We start from the raw sequence: 18,916 nt of genomic DNA on the forward strand, positions 1-18,916 counted from the left end.
ACAGGCAAAGCTCCCAGAAAAAAAAATGGTCTTGGGACCCACGGGCTTATATATGTATATTAATGAAAAAGCTAGTCATATGCTTTTCCTTCGTAGAAAACCCACGGCCCACATTGTTTCCGCCTTTATCCTCTCCTCACAAAGCAGCAGAGACAGAAGCACAGGCTGACCCCTCGCAGCTATGGGACTGGACAGCCCTTCTCATCTTTCCCAAACAAGGGGTTGGGGGGACAGTAGCCCAAAGAGGAGCAAACACAAAATGGAACAACGAGGGAAAGGATGGAGATGTCACACTGGAGCAAAGAAGGAGAGCGACGGAGGTCACCCCAGAGCCGAGTGGGGAAGTGTCACAGCTGATACGCAGGAAGCAAACACGGGTGAGTGGGCCGCTTCTCCAAATCTATATCAGATGGGGGAAAAAGACGGTGGTCACCAGCTTCCTTTTCTTACAGTGCCTTTTAGGATTCCCTTGAAGGTGAGGACTCTAGACCTCGTTCCCCTGAAAATAAGCAGCCAGGATGAAGAGTGGCCTCGGAAGGACTGGGCAGAATACCAGACCTAGAAACAGCCCTGTTTCCTTGCTGTATGCCTCAGTCACCTGGGAATGAGAACCAGGGTTCACACCATGACAGCGCTGGCCACAGGAAGGTCCCTGCTGACACTGACAACAAGAAGTGGCTAAAATTAAATGGATCACAGGACACTGAGGAAGAACCCTTGGTAGGGGAACAAGGTCACTTCAACTCAAACTCAAAACCAAACAGAAAAAAAAAAATGAGCAGGTGGCATCCTGCAGTGGTCCAGCCAAGAGGAAAATTACCTGGGAACGCGTGTTTCCAGAGACTAGCATCCAATTATCTATCTTCTACAAACAGCATCCCAGTGTCAAACATGGGCCTCATCCAGCCAATCAGCTCCTTCCAAGCCCCCAAGGTCATACTGAATAGTTCAGAAAGGACAAATGCCCCCATCATGAATGAGACTCATCGTTAAGGCTTTCTAGAACTTCCTAGTTTTAGAAGACTACAATCCCCCTATGTGGCAGGCATGACCCTAAAAACAACCCCTAGGGTCTCTGTACCCTGGTCATGTACACACTAATCTATGCACTGCTATAAAGGGACTCCCCCCCCCACACACAGAGGTAACTGAGCTCTAACTCAGCTGGTCAAAGATACAGCCGTTATTTGTGTGTGCCTAGTCAAATCAAGTAAGAACTTTAAAAGCCGTCTATCTTCCAGCTGGTGGCAAGATAGCCTCATCGGAGGAATTGGGACCATAAGCAGATGTCAGGGGCTACAGCTGACTTGAGGATGAAAAGGGCCACATGAGCCAAGTGTGGCAGACTCGGGAAGCCAAACACTAAGCCCAGCTGCCAAGCAGCAAAGGGGCAGAGACGACAGCCTTGTGACAGGAAGCTGAGTTAAAGCAGCTATGTGAAGGAACTTGCACATGGCCCTACTCCAGATGAGAACTCAGACTGGCAATTTCTCTTTCGTGAGAGCCTGAGCAGAGCAACTCCCCCTGCTTCATACAATGGGGGTGAATCCATGAGGATCTGAAGCCACTACGCTCTTGGTAAATCACCAGTAATAGTAATAGAAAACTTAACTGGGCGTGGTGGCACTCGGGGAGGCAGAGGCAGGCAGATCTCTGAGTTTGAAGACAGCCCGGTCTATGAAGAAAGCTCTAGGACAGGCAGAGCTACATAGAGAAACCCTGACTAGGGAATAAAAGTAGTCCTAGAAAATTCATATGTACTGAGATGACTGGACATCAGAATAATACGTCAGTAGGGAGGTGCTGGCCAAAAGATAAAGCCAGGATAGAAAAAGAAGCCCAGAGATGGATTTCCATTATGGGTTTCTAATCCCAGGATCTAGCCAAGCATGCAGCCCGTCCCAGTCCCAAATGCTCAGATATGTCATCATTAAAATACTGTTGTTATTAAAGCCTGAAGTCATTGATCTTTTGTCACATGAAAACAATCTCTGATACTTCAAAATATTCATCAACAGAAACTGAACTAAGACCCAATGTGATAGGCTGGGTGTTCACTTACATTGAAAAACGCAGCTGAGTATTCTAACAGAGGGAACATTTCTCAGCCAGCACAGGAGTCTCGAAGCTTTTCACAGGCTATTTTCTCAGAAGTAAAGCAATTTGGAAGGAGAAAGGCATTTCAATCCAACCGTAAAGACAGTCTTCCAAATTTGTGGATTTTTTTTGCATCCATGAATTCAACCCACCACAGGTTAACAATATAATTTTTAAACCGTCTATATTTGCTGCACAGAACCTGTTATTACTTTCACAATGCAGGATAACAATTATTTACTCCAGCTGTATCTTATATCAGGTAATAAGCAATCTAATGACAATATAAAGCACACGAGGAGCTGTGCGGAGGTTGCTCATGAAGACCACACCATTTTACACAAGGGCTTGGTAATCCGTGAATTTTTAACTGGGCGGTGGGCGGCGGGTGGGCTCTGAAGCCAATCCCAGAAGGATATCAAGAGATAACTGTATCTTCTCCAGGTCTGCGTGGCCTCGTGCCAAAATACCTCTAACGTACATTGTAGGTGCTAATACACATGCATGCCTTCTTCACTGTGTCACATACATAGACACATGCAAAGGCCAGAAACAGTACTCCAGTGCCCACTGCTCTACTTTTAACAAAATCCAAGTACTACGGTATCTTCATACTGGAGAAACAAGGCATATAACGCTGAGTTACGACCACCACCATAAGTCAACAGAGACTCAGCAACAGCCCTACGTGATGGGAGGGGTAACACTGCGTGTTGATGTTTCCGTGAGGACTTAAAAACATCACCTTCGCACCATTCCATAGGCTTAGAGTCAAGCTTTCTATTGATATTGGTTTCATGTTCATCTTTATCTTTATCACATAGATGAATTCTGGAAATTACAATGGTGTTCTGCTGTTGCTTGCATGTGTAATGTCCCATCCTTGTCCTGTCCAGGCTGACAGATCCCAAATGCAAACAAGCTCATATTCTGTGATGTGCAGTCTGGGGTTTGGACGAGAGCTGTGACATCTGCCACCCAGTGGGTCACCAGGGTTGACGCAGCTGCTCCAGGGGGCTAGTTGGTTGATCCCCTCTCTTCAACACCACTCTGTGTATTCCTCACCTGAAGCACCATGCTAAACAAGGAAGTTAACCTAATTCTACAGAGAGGGGCCATCTTCTGTCAATAGTACATGAGTATTCTCCTTCTAGAACCGGCTAACCATCTCTCAAAAGCCCAGCATGGCATGGTTGCTTGGTGGAGTGGGGTTACCTTAGATTCCTTTATCAACCTGTTAGTTTCCTCATGGCAACTGAAATCAGAAGTGGAATTTATGAGGTACAGAGAGTGAAAAACCATCTTCATTCTAGCTTTGAAGTGCTTTTTGGATCAGGGATCAATTCATATTATGGACATGACAGAACAGCCCAGACAGGAGATGAAAATGGATGAGAAACACACTGGTTTCTAGTCTGGGTATCTTAAAGGGTGGGACCAGACAGCTCAGGTGAAAGGCCGACACACAGTTGGACTGTGAGCACTGATTCACAGCCCCGGAGGCACCTGAAGAGCATAGAATAGAAACTTGAATCCTAGCAAAAGACCCAAAGTGGAAAACAAGAGCCTCCAGACTGATGGAGAAAGTGAGGTTGATTATCCCCCTCCTAGGAATACTTTTCTGTATGTACATCCTACATTCATTAAAACAATATTCCGTGTGTGTGTGTGTGTGTGTGTGTGTGTGTGTGTGTGTGTGTACCATAGGATCATCACTTAGAGAAATATAAAAGGGTTCTTTCATTAAAGAATTGAGTGTTCTGTTAAGTTTAACACACATTTTAGATTTTTCACTCTCTGGGATGTTTCCAGCAGTGAGTGTGGCCACACCATCCCTCACACCAAGGTATTGGCCTTACTTCTGCTGCCCCCACTCCTAACTGCTCTACATTCTCTTTCCATGTCCCAAACTTTCATCACAGCACAACCTGTGTGGAAGAATATGAGCCTACACACACATCCACTGCAGCACAACCTGCCTGGAAGAATGTGAGCCCGCACACACAGCTGGCCCCATGGACCGAAACAAAACCATGCTGAGCACTCATGTCCTGTGTTCCTACATCAGGCCCAATGGAGCCACCTTAGCCTGCCGTTGGCACAGGTCTCCGCTTGGGTGTCCCAGCCCATGCACCATTCATGCCGTCTGCAGACACGATGCAGTGGAGGAGAGCAGAAAAACCGATTTTCAAGCAGAGCTTTCAGCAACGGCTCAAGCCATTTCAGCAGTCCTGTCACTTCCAGTCGGGCGGTGGTGGTGCACGCCTTTAATCCCAGCACTCGGGAGGCAGAGGCAGGAGGATCTCTGTGAGTTCGAAACCAGCCTGGTCTACAAGAGCTAGTTCCAGGACAGGCTCCAAAACCACAGAGAAACCCTGTCTCAAAAAACCGAAAAAAAAAAAAAAAGAATCAGCTTCTCCCAGAGCCTGAGAAGCTCTTCCCACATCACCCTTCCAGGCATGAGCATCAGAACAATCTGTTGCAGCGTCACATACAGCACCAAGGGAGGAGAGCTGCGTGTGCTGATTCTGGTTCATAGATAGCCTGTTTCCTTAAAACTCCCAACTCTTTCCACTGTGAGTCATGTGCAGTCTGAAGGCTGTGCCTGCACACACACAAAACAATAGCCTTCTGCATTCCCGTTTGTGTTATAGTTACGATATTTCTCATGGATTTAGCCATTTAAATTGGCTTAACCAGACACCTGGCTTACCTTTAGTCATGGATTTCTATCAAATTCTATAATAATAATGATGATGATGAATTATAACAATATTATATAATAGTATCTATTATTAATATACCATAGTTGATATGATATAATTATGATAGTATATTATAATCAATATAATTATAGCAACATTGTATATTGTTATTATTCAAGAAAGGAAAACAAAAACCACCTAAATATTTAAATGCCTTTTATGGGGTCAAAAAACTAAAGGGGGGAAGAGAGACATATCTTCAAAATGCTGAATTAACCATCTGCCTGAAGCTGTTCCTTTCTCTTCTGGGCATCTGAGTATCAGGTCTACTTAGTTTCTCTGCTATGATCCTCATCAGAGACACTACATACCACCCACAGCTCCAACTCTATGAGGACAAGAGAAACCATATGAGGGTTTCAAACCAGGGTCTGAAGCCAAGGCATTCAAAGCAGAAGGTACTCTAATTGTATCATACTGATTTCTGATATTACTTCTGCTGCCCCCACTCCTAACTGCTCTACATTCTCTTTCCATGTCCCAAACTTTCATCACAGCACAATTACATATTTCAAAAGAACTCTAGAACAAGCTAGCTACCTAACATCCAGTGTAATGAGATGCTATTTAGATTGAAAAATATGGCTCCCATATCTCAAAGTGTACGAAGAAAACATCAGATTTTATTATGCTCAGGGAAATGAAATAGTAAGACCAACTATGTCTGAGGTTGCAAACACCAGTCAGTGGGAAGCAGGGAAAGGGGAATCCAGCTAAAATTCAATTAAGAAAAAAAAAAGCTGTACAAATTTTAATTATCACAGCCCTGGTTATATAACCCCAAAGCAAAGCTAGAAAGTCTAGAAAGAAGAGACAGCTGGACTAGGGTAAGGTTCAAGGTGTGGTGAGCATTCTCAAAAATGCTATTTTAAGCTTGCTCGCCCCAACGCCAGGAAGAACATTTAGTGAAGTAACATCTCATCATCATGATGAAGAAGGTCACTTAAGAGCAACAGGATTGAAAGCTTTCCCTGGAAAGATATTTTCTAATGCTCTGACAGGGAATAGGCAACGCTGAGACTGGCTAGCTCATGTTCACATCAGCCGCGATGATTCCACCTACCTCATGGAAGTCCTGCTGAGTTCCAAAAGCTTCCTTTGGCCAAATGGCAGCCCTCTGGTCTACTCTACAAAATACAAAGGAAAAATTATGTCTATTTGAAGGAACCATTTCAACAACTCACATTCAAAGTTGGCTGCTACAGATACGGCCATGTTCCTGTTGGAAATCCCAAGTGGCACTCTCCCTGCTGAAGGGTGACATCAGGCTCCTTCAGTGGTCCGGAACACAGAGTATCTGAGCCCTGCCAGCCTCCCTGATCCTAACGCTCTCCACTGTCTCTCCGACCCTACTTCTCAGTCACCCAGGCCATTGCTGTTTCCTGAGCATACGGTCCCTAGTCTATTTCAAACACTGCACCTCCGGCCATCCTGGGTCTGGGATGCTTTACCCAGATCCACACACAACTGACTCTTGTCATGCAATCATGAGTTTGGCTCTCATTCCCTTCCCTGAACAGGCCTTCCTGCCCTCCTCTTCCTGGGTCTGGGATGCTTTACCCAGATCCACACACAACTGACTCTTGTCATGCAATCATGAGTTTGGCTCTCATTCCCTTCCCTGAACAGGCCTTCCTGCCCTCCTCTTCCTGGCATATGCAGTGGCTAACAAGAGACCTCTGTAACAAGTTGAAGAAATGAACCCAGACCCTGGTTGTCCTTTGACCTCCGCATGTGCAACCTAGTGTCTGTGCTCTCTCTCTCCCTCTCTCTCTCTCTCTCTCTCTCTCTCTCTCTCTCTCTCTCTCTCTCTCTCCCTCTCTCTCTCTCTCTGTCCCTCTCTCTCTCTCTCTCTCTCTCTCTCTCTCTCTCTGTCCCTCTCTCTCTCTCTCTCTCTCTCTCTCTCTCTCTCTCTGTCCCTCTCTCTCTCTCTCTCTCTCTCTCTCTCTCTCTCTCTCTCTCTCTCACGCACACACGCACGCACACACACACACACACACACACACACACACACACACACAAACACCACATGTACACACACTCGCAAAGGTTTTTTTTCCTGTCTCTTGATTTTTACAACAAATGCCATAGTCATTGCTGGGCTAGATAATGAAGCTGGGTTCTGCCACTAAATATCTCCTAAGAGGAAAAAAAATGACCTGAAGCAAGGCATACGCCTTTGATCCCCTTGTTTTTAGTTTAAAAACAAAACAAGAAACCGTATCCTGTTAGATGCTCAGGTCCAAATCCAGGCTTGTCAAGTCCTATGCCCAATGGCATATACTATGCTGCATCCTACAAGATTTTCTACAAGAGTTCCTATGTCATTATATAAACAAACAAATTATAGTCCTTATTAGAAGGCCAACTGTCTTAATGAATACGGCATAAGATGTTTAGTCCATAAATTACTTGTTCTAAAAAAGACTATTTGAGGACACAGTCATTTATAGCTAGCACACCAAGTCAATCTGAATACCAAAGACAAAACATTTTCTGGACAACTACCAAGGTTAATAAGTTCAGCTTGTAGTAACCCACTCAGAAAGGTACAGTAAGCAACACTGGAGGCCTAATTTCTTCAGGTAATAGGTGAGATAGTTTTTTTTTTAATCTGGCCACAAGTTGGGCTAACAGTGCAAACAATTGACTCCTAATGTCAAATAAAGCAGTGGCAAATCACAAAGACTGTAGAGGGCACAGTGAGAATGCACGCCTCATCCACACAGGGCCAGCATCTTCCTCCTATAGTCACCAGAAGACTCGGGCTCCCAGTCACCAGGTCAAGCACGGGCAGCCACAGTGAGCAGAGAGTAAGGAGGACCTCAGGTTCACCTGCCCCATATCCTTCAATCCCCTGAGCCACCAACATGGCAAGCTAACAAAATGACTCTTTGGGACAGGGATTAAGCCATCCCTTCATTTCAAAATGTTAAATGGGTTCTAAATTTTTGTCATCTACAGTGGTTCTCAAACTATACTTCCACAGTTGCTATAAACCAAGGAAAGCAGGGGAATGGTGTTTTTTAAAGATTTATTTTAATCATGGGTACATGTGCCTGATTATGGGAATGTGCATGTGAACACAGGGTGCATAGGGGCCAGAAGACACTGTTGTCACCTCTGGGGCTGCAGCTACAGGCAGCTGTGAGTCATCTGACTTGGATAGTGGCTCATCTTTCATCTTAACAAAACTGGGATTATTATTAAAATATGCCATTAGTCACCATAATTATATAATGATTCTAGTGTGGCGTTTTATGTGCTTCTAGACTCCCTGTGTTGTTCTAACACAGCTGGCATTAACAGTAAGCATCATTTACAATCAACCCTTCATATCCTATGAGGTAGCTAATACTATCCTCTCTAGGCTAGCCAGGTAGGAGACAAAAGACAAATGAGCCATAGAGATTGGGCTTTAGCTCATTGGCAGAACCCTTGCATGGCAAGTGAAAGGCCCTGGGATTTGGATCCTGGATCTGATGAAGAAATAAAAACAGAAAGTCATGAGGAAAATGGAGAAGCATTATAAGGACACAGGAAGTTAACCAGGGCTCGTTCCATAGCAGCCAAAGACAAAGAAGTTTTAAGAAAGAAAAGTCTCAAGAGGAGTCCAAGATGTCACCAGCCTTCATTTGTCTGGCTGGACATGCCAGGTGGTTTAATCAAACGACTTCATTTAATCCCCAAGAGCCACCCAAGAGATTAGCACACACCCACTAGCCAATAGGAGGAAGGGTAATTAAATATCTTATTATTCATTCAACAAGTGTTTATTAAGCATCAATTTATGTAGAATAATCGAGATCAAGTGCTGGGCAGTGCATAAAAAGTCCACTTTTAGAGACTCTGCATTTCCTTTTTAAAGATTTATTTCTATTTTTATGTTTTGCCTGCATATGTGTCTGTGTTATTATATGTGTGGCTGGTGCCCAGAGAGGCCAGAAAAGGGCAACGGATCCACCTGGGGCTGGAGTTTCTGGTTGCTAGCTATCATGTGGGTGTTAGGAATCAAACCAGGTCTTCTGGAAGGGCAGCCAGTATTCTCAACTGTCAAGCTATCTTTCCAGCCCTGGAACCTGTATTTTCATGAAAGGAGAGAGGACATAAAAACTGAATAAGCCAACAATAATCTATGACTCACCAGATGCCAAGATCTAAGGAGAAAAGCAAAACAAGACACAGAAACCAGGACTTGTAGAAGATTGGGCCAAGTGCCCACAGCCAGACAGTGCCAATCACCCAGAGACAGGAGAATGACAGCCTGAGTTAAAAGCATTAAAGGTCACGGTGAAGAGGAGAAAGAAAAAGGAGTTTTGTTGGAAAAGCTCAGTAGTAGCTGAGGAAATAAGAATGCCACTGCATTCAATTCCCCCTCCCTCACACCCCTAAGACAATGATCCAACCACGTACAATCCTGCCAATACGTGATACCTGCTCCATGCTGAAACTCTCCATTCCGTTACCGCTTCCCACCATCACAACTACAGGCAAATGGCTTCATGCCTCCATCAAACCTATGCTTCCGGAAGGCAAAGACAAGCAATACAGAACACTCTGCCAACTCCGTCACAGCTTTGATTCCTAGCCCAGACCTAGGCCACGGTCATGCAGCATGTACTCCTAAGAGCCCAACAGTGGTCCTCAATCCTGACGCCTCATCGTTACAGATACCATCACTGTGGTCGCAGCCCTACCAGTTGCCACATCATTGCCACAATGAGCATCTTTACCACCATCAGCAGCATTGCCATTACAGATAGCATCTTCACTAAGAGCATCCCAAGCAATTCCTCCAACACTACCTCTAATAGCACACAAGCGATACATCCCACCATCACCCAAACATCAATACCACCACAAGCGGTACCTATGACATCACAATGGGCAGTATCACCACTGTTTCCACTGTGTTATCACTATTGCCATGCTTCTGCCATTAGCACCATGAAACAGCAAATAAAAATGCTAATACTCAAAACTACTCTTCAATAGAAACATGCCAAAGTAATTATAGGCTGATATTAAAACAGTTTCTGCCCAGAATCTGCACTTGTGAGCGTGTGGACAGCCATTGAAGGGTAGCAATAAAAACTGGCATTCCCAGTTTGCTGGATCCCTGAAACACGAGCTGAGTCAGGCTGCAGGGCTGGGCCCCTCTGGGGAGGTGTACAGGAATTCAAAACAGCAAAACCAATTAAGCATTAAAATATTTTTCTTGGCCCCAAGACAATGCCAAACCACAGGATGCAATCGTTTGTGGAAGAAGGGCCATGTTTTTAACTCCGGATTTTAGTCTCAAATCAACATTTTAACTTTAATTTAATTAGTAAATGGGAGAACCCTGTCCCAATCAACAAAAAGCTTCCATCGAGCCAGTGGCTGACAGAAGCTGAAGTCCCCTAAACCATATCTCGTTCAAGCCCAACAGTCAGTATGTGACTAGTGCTTCAATTTCTTACCGCAAATGACCTGTTTATCTGTCCCCTCCTCTCCACACTCCCCACCTCTACTGCCATCTTAAGCAAAGATACTATCATCTCTCACTGGAGTAACAGGGGTCTCCTTCTGGTCCCCCTACCCTTTCTTCCCCAGAGCAGGCCATACATAAGATCTGACCACCCACTGTTCTCTGTCCACTGCAAAGAGTACAATCCTAAAACAGTCTACTAAGGATTCACCGGTGGTTGTTTAATGAGTTAGACAACATGGCAGGAAGAGTAAAGGGCTAGTGTGAAGACTTCCCAGTTCTCCCACTCCCCCATTCTCACACTGTCTTATGACATCGGAAGGAGTGAACCTGGTGCACGCCTTCACCCTCCACTCATGCCAGGCCCCATCTGTGCTGTGGTTATGAGGGCATCCCTCCAGCTCCGCACACTCACTGAGCTGCTTCCAAGCTCATGCCTTCAGGATGTCCTTGTGCCTACCATGCTCCTTCCCAATCCTCTTGGTCTCTGAATGAACTCATTTATCCTTTAGCTATCATGCATGCCTCTCCCAAATGTGTCTTCATTTTATACAACTTGTTTTATACAATTCATGATTCCATATCTTCAAAATCATTTAGTAGTCATTTACTTTTGATGGTAAGCTCTGTGGGGCAGGAATCATGAGTTTTGTTCAACATTTGTCCTTGCCGCCAATCCCAGCACAGGATACAGAACAGGACGTATGCATATATTTGATAACCAAGTATTAGTCTCAGAGTTTTGCACAGCTGTCAATTATGATCAGTTGTCAAGTGTGCACAACCCAGGTTCCTTCCTCTCCCCGAGGCACACCAGCAAAGCCTACAGGCTGCAGTGGCTCTCATTTCCACAAGCAAGTACATTTCTTCCCTGAGAAGACTAAGGACCAGCCAGTACCTGACTAATCCATACTTCAAAGAACCTGGACAGAGAAGCTAAGCATCTAACTGTTCAGAATGTCTCATAGCAAATAGGATCTTAGGGCTGAGCAGGGCTGACCTCAGATCTCATCTCAAGATTTATGGATGCCACTGACTTAAGTAAGCCTCTGTATTAGGAAGCAGCACTTGAGACGCAGGAATGTATACTGGTGCTATGACTGTCATTTCCGGGAACTCTTTTGAAAACAAAAGGTACATCCCAAGAGGGCAACCCCGAGCAAAACATTCTTCATATCATACAATAGCTCTATATGCAGACACAGACAAAATGCCAGGAAACGCCAGGGCTATTATATTAGCAACAATCACCACCCTTGGCACCAGCATTATAAAGAGCCTTTCTCTATGATGTTTAGAACATACCAAAGACATTCTCTCACTTATCTCTTCTTAGCTTTATGTATTCTGTTTGGGGACGTGTAAACATAAATGCAGGGGCCACAGAGAGTTGACATCAAGTCCTCTGGAATTGGAGTTATAGGCAGTTGTGAGCTGCCCAACATGGCAACTTAAACCTAAATTTGGTCTTTTACAAGAGCAGCAAGCACTCTTAACTGCTGAGCCTTTTCTCCAGGCCTTCTTATCAGTTCTTTATAATCTTCAGATCTAAATAATGAAGAGCAAATAGCACATGTTTCAACTTTAAAGACCCCGAGTTTGAAATTATCACAGACTGACACCCACACATAGAAAATTAGAAGTCAAAAAATTTTCATCTTAACTGGCAACCCAAAAGTCCTTACTTATGATAAAAGATAAAGTAAATATAAATATTATAACTGTAATTCTTGCTTGATACCTGTTTTGTTATATGAAATTTTTCTGTGTTAAAGTTAAAACCTTCCTTTTTATTTAAACAGAAAAAGGGAGATGATGTAGGAAGTCCTGTCTATGTGTTACTTTTATTGGTTAATGAATAAAGAAACTGCTTTGGCCTATAGCAAGGCAGAACTTAATTAGGTGGGGAAAACTAAACCGAATGCTGGGAAAAAGGAGGCGGAGTCAGAGAGAAGCCATGTAGCCAGAGACAGATGCCAGAACTTTACCCGGTAAGCCACAGTCTCGTGGGTATACACAGAAAAATGAAGGTGGGTCAATTTAAGATATGAGTTAGCCAGAAATGCACTTAAGCTATTGGCCAAACAGTATTGCAGATAATATGGTTTCTGTGTGGTTATTTTGTGGCTGAGCAGCCGGGAACAAACAAGCATCCTCCTACAACATATGACAGCATCAGGTCCCCTGGAACTGAAATTACAGACAGTTGTGAGCCACCATGTGAGTGCTGAGAACTAAACCCAGGTCCTTTGGAAGAGCAGTCAGTGTTCTTAACTGCTGAGCCATCACTCCAGCCCCTATCATGAATTTCTGAATTCAAATGTTCTCATCTTACTAATTGTTCCATGTTCATAGGAGAGGAAGAAAGTGGGAAAGGCAGTGAATGGGGGGGTTTGCTGAATGCAACATACTCAGAGAAGCCATTCGTGACCCAAGTGTGTAGCAGGGAGTCTCAACAGGTCAGCAAGATCAGCTATCTGTCATTTCTACTTCATTTGCCCTTCTCACAAGACACCAGACAAAGCCCCCAGGAGCTCACCAATTAGGAAGAGCAAATGGTCCTGCGCAGCCCTCCTGCCCTGGGACACTCCATGCTGGGGGTGGCATCCTTTGTATTACTAGAAAGCTCTGTTCTCAACTGTCCTTTTCCCTTCAAGCAGAACTTATTAGGACTCTGCTTACTTCTATTTAAAATTTTTTAAATTAAAAAAAAATTAGCTATACACACACACACACAGTCTCAAAACAAAAGATAAAAGGATCTATTCCCCCAAGGAAAAGTAGCTGCCAAGAAAACTTCCTCTCTCCATAAAGCAACAAAGCAGTGAGCTTCTCCTTTCATCTGAAGGATCACAAACTCACAAACAGCGCAAGCCATCAAAGGCCATTATTCTTGCTCGGGATCCTCTAAAAGCAGGGCTGGGCAGATGAAGAAGCCAGCGAGCTGCCAGTGTAACCAGCAGCCTAATCAGCAGCTAAGCTGCCGAGACACAGCTCCTGTTTATACAGAGGAGGTCTTTTATGACACCAAAGGTTTAATTCTGTCATAAATTTTAATGCATTATTTTAAATACCAGTGAGCTAATCACTCTCCAAAGTAAATTTACTTAGCTAAGGAAGAACTCCCCTCTCCCCATTAGCAGTCTGTGACATTCAAGAAATCTTCCTTTTCTCATCGCTGAGGGACTATGAGATGGGCGTGGGCTTCAGCAATAGAAATCAGTCAAATCGATGCATATTCATGAAGTTGCTCTCAACTGATTTATGGTTCTTGTCTTGGCCCTGGGCCCCATGGGAGTGAGAACCTGAGCAAGCCACAGCCTCCCTGGGTTCCAAACTAGAAAACCAGAGTTGTATTCAGTCATTGGTAGGTTTTCCGGTCCCAGGAGAAAGCAGTTCTCTGGTTGTACAGTCTCATTAAGTACCGGGCACCAACAGGCATCCGGAGTAGCCAAACACATGCAAAACACTCAGCGGCACCAAGAGCCCCCGTTAACATGTAAACTGTCAACTAGGCAAGGGGGCGTTAAGACACTACTGGTCTGTAGGTACTATATCAGCAGTAAACTGCCTGCAGCCAGAGCTCCCAGGATGAGCAGCTGCCAGGAAGAGAAGGACTGAGGCAGGCATTACAAATCAAATGCTAGGTAGCAGCTTTAGTAAATGGGAAGGGTCCAGCAAAAAGGAACTCTGCTCCTGGGTGCCTGCTCGCTGTCTCCTGGTGGAAGGTAAGCCCCAGGTAGCCACATTCTTGGCTGTTTGCAAGCAGAGCTGAAAAACCCTAGATTTTTGAATATGGACTCATTATCTTTTACAACACTATAGGACAAACGTGTGTCCGCACTACACATCCAAATAGGATCCCACACTATACTGCTGATGGATGTAGGATGGGGCTGGGGAAGGCAGAGGGCCAAGTGCAGTGAGGAGACCTGAGGTGGCTAGGAGAACGTTCCAGACAGCCATGGGAAACCTACAAAAAGAGGAGATTGAGAGAATGGCTTCAAAACTTTTCACAAGTTCCACCTGACACAGATTTTAGAAATTGCTTCTAAAATAATAAATAAATAAACAGAAAAATGGTAGGCAGAACAATTCCCCCAAGATTTTCTTGGCTTCTGTCTACTTCTGCATCCTCTGCATCCTCCGTGCTACCCGGCCCCTCCCTTCAACGCACTCTCACAGGGCACAGTCCCCACCACACCTTGACCTATGAGACCAGGGTTGTCTTAGGGCACACGTTTGTGATTACGTGTAACACTGACATGGAAAACCAAGAAAGCTGACATGCATCCAAATTTTAGCAAAACTATTCCTAGGTCTCCCTGAAGCTCTTCCACAGCTCACCTAGAAAAAGGCTCCTAATTCTTGGAGCCGTAGGTTCAATCACCATGTATAAAATATTGGGGTACAGATATAGCATCTACTCTTGATCCCCATCAGCTCCAGGACTCCACACATCTACAAGGACTGATTCATTTCCTGAGGAGTACCCTTCACACTTACCCCAAACATGAATGACCCCTAAGACAGCCTAGTAACAGAAAGCTCTTCAGTCCCTTGCTACATTTATTATTTTAATTTTCTCCCACCTCCAAGAAAGTAGCCTTTTACACCTGTTGAGATTTTATCCTGACTTCTTCAGTCATTTCTGACCCTGGCCAGAGTCTGGCATACCCCTTTACTAGATCGTATCTCCATCAAGACTCTGCTGGGGCTAGCTAGTATCACAGCACCAGAGAAGGAAATCAGATCACACTACATACCTTCGTAATAATAACAACAAAACAGGACTATCACCAAAAAAATCAAGATATGTTGACTACAAGAATAAAGGGCGCAGAAATAAATGCACCCAGCTATGGCCACCTATTTTTCAAGAACACTGTCAAAGCACACATTGGGGAAAATACTGCCTCTTTAATACACGGTGCTGGAGGGGATATCCACATGGCAGAGAATGAAACTAGAACCATCCTTCTTGTTCAATACAAAAAAAATTCAAAATCAAAGATCTTAATGTACGACTTGCAGCTCTGAAGCCATCCAGGAAAACCCTTCATAATATAAGCCCAGGTGAGAACTTTCTGAACAGCACTGATACCTTGGGAAACAATTACAAGGAAATTATGGGATTCTACGAAACCAAAAACCTTCTGTACACCAAAGTGAAAAGAAAACTGACATGATGAGAGAAAATCTTTACCAACGATATATATAATAGAGCATTAATATCTGGAGTAGATGAAGAGATAAAAATTAAATATAAAAAACGAAACATTTCATTAATAAATGGGGGAATAAGTTGACTAGGCAGTTCTCAAGAGAACACAAATGACCAGTAAACATATGGAAAAACAGTCAACACCCTTAGGCAGCAGGGAATGCAAATGAACACTACATTGAGATTCATCTCACTCCAGTCACAAAGACTCCAATCAAGAAAACAAAAGATACAGGATGGAGAGTTGGGTGGCAGTTAGCAGAGTCTGCTTGCTCTTGCAGGGGACCCAAGTTTGGCTAACAACACCCATATGAGGCCTCTCACAAATGTCTTTAATTCCAGCTCTCTCTTCTGGATTCTTCTAGACCTTTGCATACATGCACATGTGCACTTGCCGACGAGGATGTGGAGAGAGAGAAACTCTCACACACTACCAGCCGTAATGTAAACCAGTGTAGCCTCTATGGAAATCAGAGTGGCGGTTTCTCACAAACCTAAAAATAAAACAAACACCTATACCACTCCCGGAAATACACCCAAAAGACTAGATAAAGTCAGCACACCACAGAGATACTTGCATATCCATGATTATTGCTGCACTATTTTCAATAGCTTAGGAAGAGAAGCAGCCTGGATGCTATCAGTTGATGAATGACAAAGAAAAATACAGAACATATTCAACTTTATCCAGACATAAAGAAAAGGAAAACAAATGAAATTGAGGATCATGTCAAGCAAAATAAACCAGACTCAGACAAAATCATGTTTTCTTTCATACACGGAGTCTAGATTTAAATACATATATACACATATGGCATATATATGTACACACAGACATACATATGGCAGAGCAGAGGGAACTATTAGTGAAAAGAAGGGATTTAAAGGGAGAACAAGAGAGGATATTAGATGCCCTACTGCTTTTTGGTACAGTGTTAAACACCATGACCTAAAGTAACACAAGAAGAAAGGGCTCAGTTGGCTTATATATTTCTATCAAGAGAAGTCAAGGCAGGTACTCAAAGCAGAATCCTGGAGGCAGGAACTAAATTATCTTTCTTAAATAGCCTAGGTCCCCCTGCCTAAGGAAGCTACAGCCCACTGTGCTAACTGATGTGGGAGGGCCTAGGCCAATCAAGAGAATGTCCCCACAGACATGCCCCTAGACAATTCCAGTGGAAGCCATTTCTCAGTTGAGGTTCCCTTTCCCCAAGTGCTAACTATGACATGGCAGGAAGAAAGACAAACTATCCCATTATCTTTCCATATGGAATCAAGACTTAAACATATGTACAACATAAAACCAGAAGGGACTATTACAAGGAGGAAGGCACAATGGGAGCTGGCAGAAGTGGTACTGTAGAGAAGAAAATATGACCAAAATATTACGATGATACACAGGAATAATAATGCCATAATGAAACCCATTTAGTCACTTTTGTATACTAACTAAAAAAATGGCCATCTTTTAAAAAGAAAAAAATCACATTTTAAGTGTGAAGGAGAAGAGAACAGGGAGAAGGAGGAGGAGAGAAGAAGAAGAAGAAGAAGAAGAAGAAGAGGAGGAGGAGGAGGAGGAGGAGGAGGAGGAGGAGGAGAAAGAGGAGGAGGAGGAGAAAGAGGAGGAGGAGGAAGAGGAGGAGGAGGAGGAGGAGGAGGAAGAGGAGGAGAAGGAGGAAGAGGAGGAGGAGGAGGAGGAAGAGGAGGAGGAGGAGGAGGAAGAGGAGGAGAAGATGGTCATGATAGTGATGATCACAACTCCATTAACATATGTCTGAGTCTAGCCATGTGCTGGGATTAACACAGACAGGAACTGTTATGAGAAAATATGGGTTGCGTGACTCAAAGATATGTTTAGCCACAGATCTCATTTCACCCGCTCATCACATTTCATGATCCCTGCAATATTCTGAGGTTTTTAGAAGTTCCACTAGAATGTCCCTGGGTGACACCACCATGGTTGTGACAAATAACTCCATAGTTGAAGGTTACCAGCCTCATCTATCTAAGAAACCCAACAGGACTCATCTTAACTGGCATAACATCGCTCCTGAGTTGTGACTTACACAACATCCAGTGATTGCTGACAGCAGTGCAGAGTGCAGAACACTCTGGAATGCCACCAGCTCAGAAAGCAAGATCCTGTGAAAAGGTGGAAGTGGAAGAATGCATGGCAAGGTGTTTGGGGTGGATGGAGAGTTGCTAAGTGGAAAGGACACAGAGTCTCCCTTAATAAGAAAAGCTTATTGGGAACTTGATACCTTTTTTTTCTTGGAATCAAGAAACAGTCTGGGAACATGCCAACATCTTACACATATGTACATAAGTGTCTCTCATTCTTTTTAACCATAATCTCTGAGAGTACGAGTAAAGCATAGCTCGGCACCCCCCAACCATTTAATAACCACTGCTCTACATGGCTCCTCGTGGAACCATCCAGATCTCTACTTTCGCTTCTTAGCTAGTCATGTGTAAATGACCACCACAGAATCTCATTCATCTTCCAGCTGCAGTAAAAATATCCCCATTCGTATCCCAGCCACACACAGGACATAAAACAGTTTTGAGTTTGTTGAACTGGAGAAGCTTAGCTGCTAATACCCTTTCCCTGTCGGTCTCTGCTAAATGTCTGCACCCAAAGGACCACACATGTTCCAAGCATGAACGATTTAGCTTTGGGATTGGTTCATTTTGTTTGTTTGATTCTATTTTGAAATATGCATGGGAACGGGTTGACCTCATTCTGGCCGAGAACAGCCTTTGCCGGGCTGTTGGGGTGGGAGGATGGGGGAGCTGGTCACCCAACAGTAGAGTTAAGTCAGATGAAATGAGGTCTGTGGCAATGAAGCCTCCAACAGGAGGGAGAGAGACCTTGTCAGTGAGGAACTAACACTGAGTCCAAACGTGATCCCCTAAGTTGGCAATGGCTGAAGAAGAATGCATCCCTACATGTGGCAATGTGGAGCAGGAAGACTCGCTTTGGGTCATCGTTTAAGGGGTAAAGGTCATCGTGGTGGGCAAAACACAGTGACAGGAACTTAACTGCACCCACATGCATGCTGCATCCACAATTGGAAGTCACATAGAAGACAGATAGGGTACAGGCTCTAAGACCTGCCCTTAGTGTACAGTCCCACTTTCTTCAGCAAGGTCTCACATGCTAAGGGTACCAAGTGTTCAAACATATAAACCCATGGGAGGCTTCCCACATTCCAACCACAACAGAGTTGGACAGCTGCCTGTGAGTCCCCTTGGAGAGTGGACCACCATCTCTGGAGCTCTCTCCCACCCTCTGGGTTCCATGCTCCTAAATTTAGTATGTTGGACAGTCTAAAGAAGTGTCACACAGGCCGCGTTTGC

The 18,916-nt window shown here is 44.2% G+C and overlaps 1 protein-coding gene across 7 annotated transcripts in view; it reads right to left on the reverse strand.

Annotated features, from left to right (window-relative positions):
- Positions 1 to 18,916, reverse strand: part of Fam13c (family with sequence similarity 13 member C) — a 97,424-nt gene that overhangs the window by 45,154 nt on the left and 33,354 nt on the right. For all 7 annotated transcript variants that reach the window (XM_075980008.1, XM_075980009.1, XM_075980010.1 and 4 more), the window contains one exon: positions 5,926 to 5,989. In XM_075980008.1, coding sequence (XP_075836123.1) covers positions 5,926 to 5,989 — 64 coding nt within the window. The remainder of the gene's footprint in view (positions 1 to 5,925; positions 5,990 to 18,916) is intronic.

The sequence above is a fragment of the Microtus pennsylvanicus genome, chromosome 7 (genome assembly GCF_037038515.1).
Source record: "Microtus pennsylvanicus isolate mMicPen1 chromosome 7, mMicPen1.hap1, whole genome shotgun sequence".
NCBI classification, from domain to species: Eukaryota; Metazoa; Chordata; class Mammalia; order Rodentia; family Cricetidae; genus Microtus; species Microtus pennsylvanicus.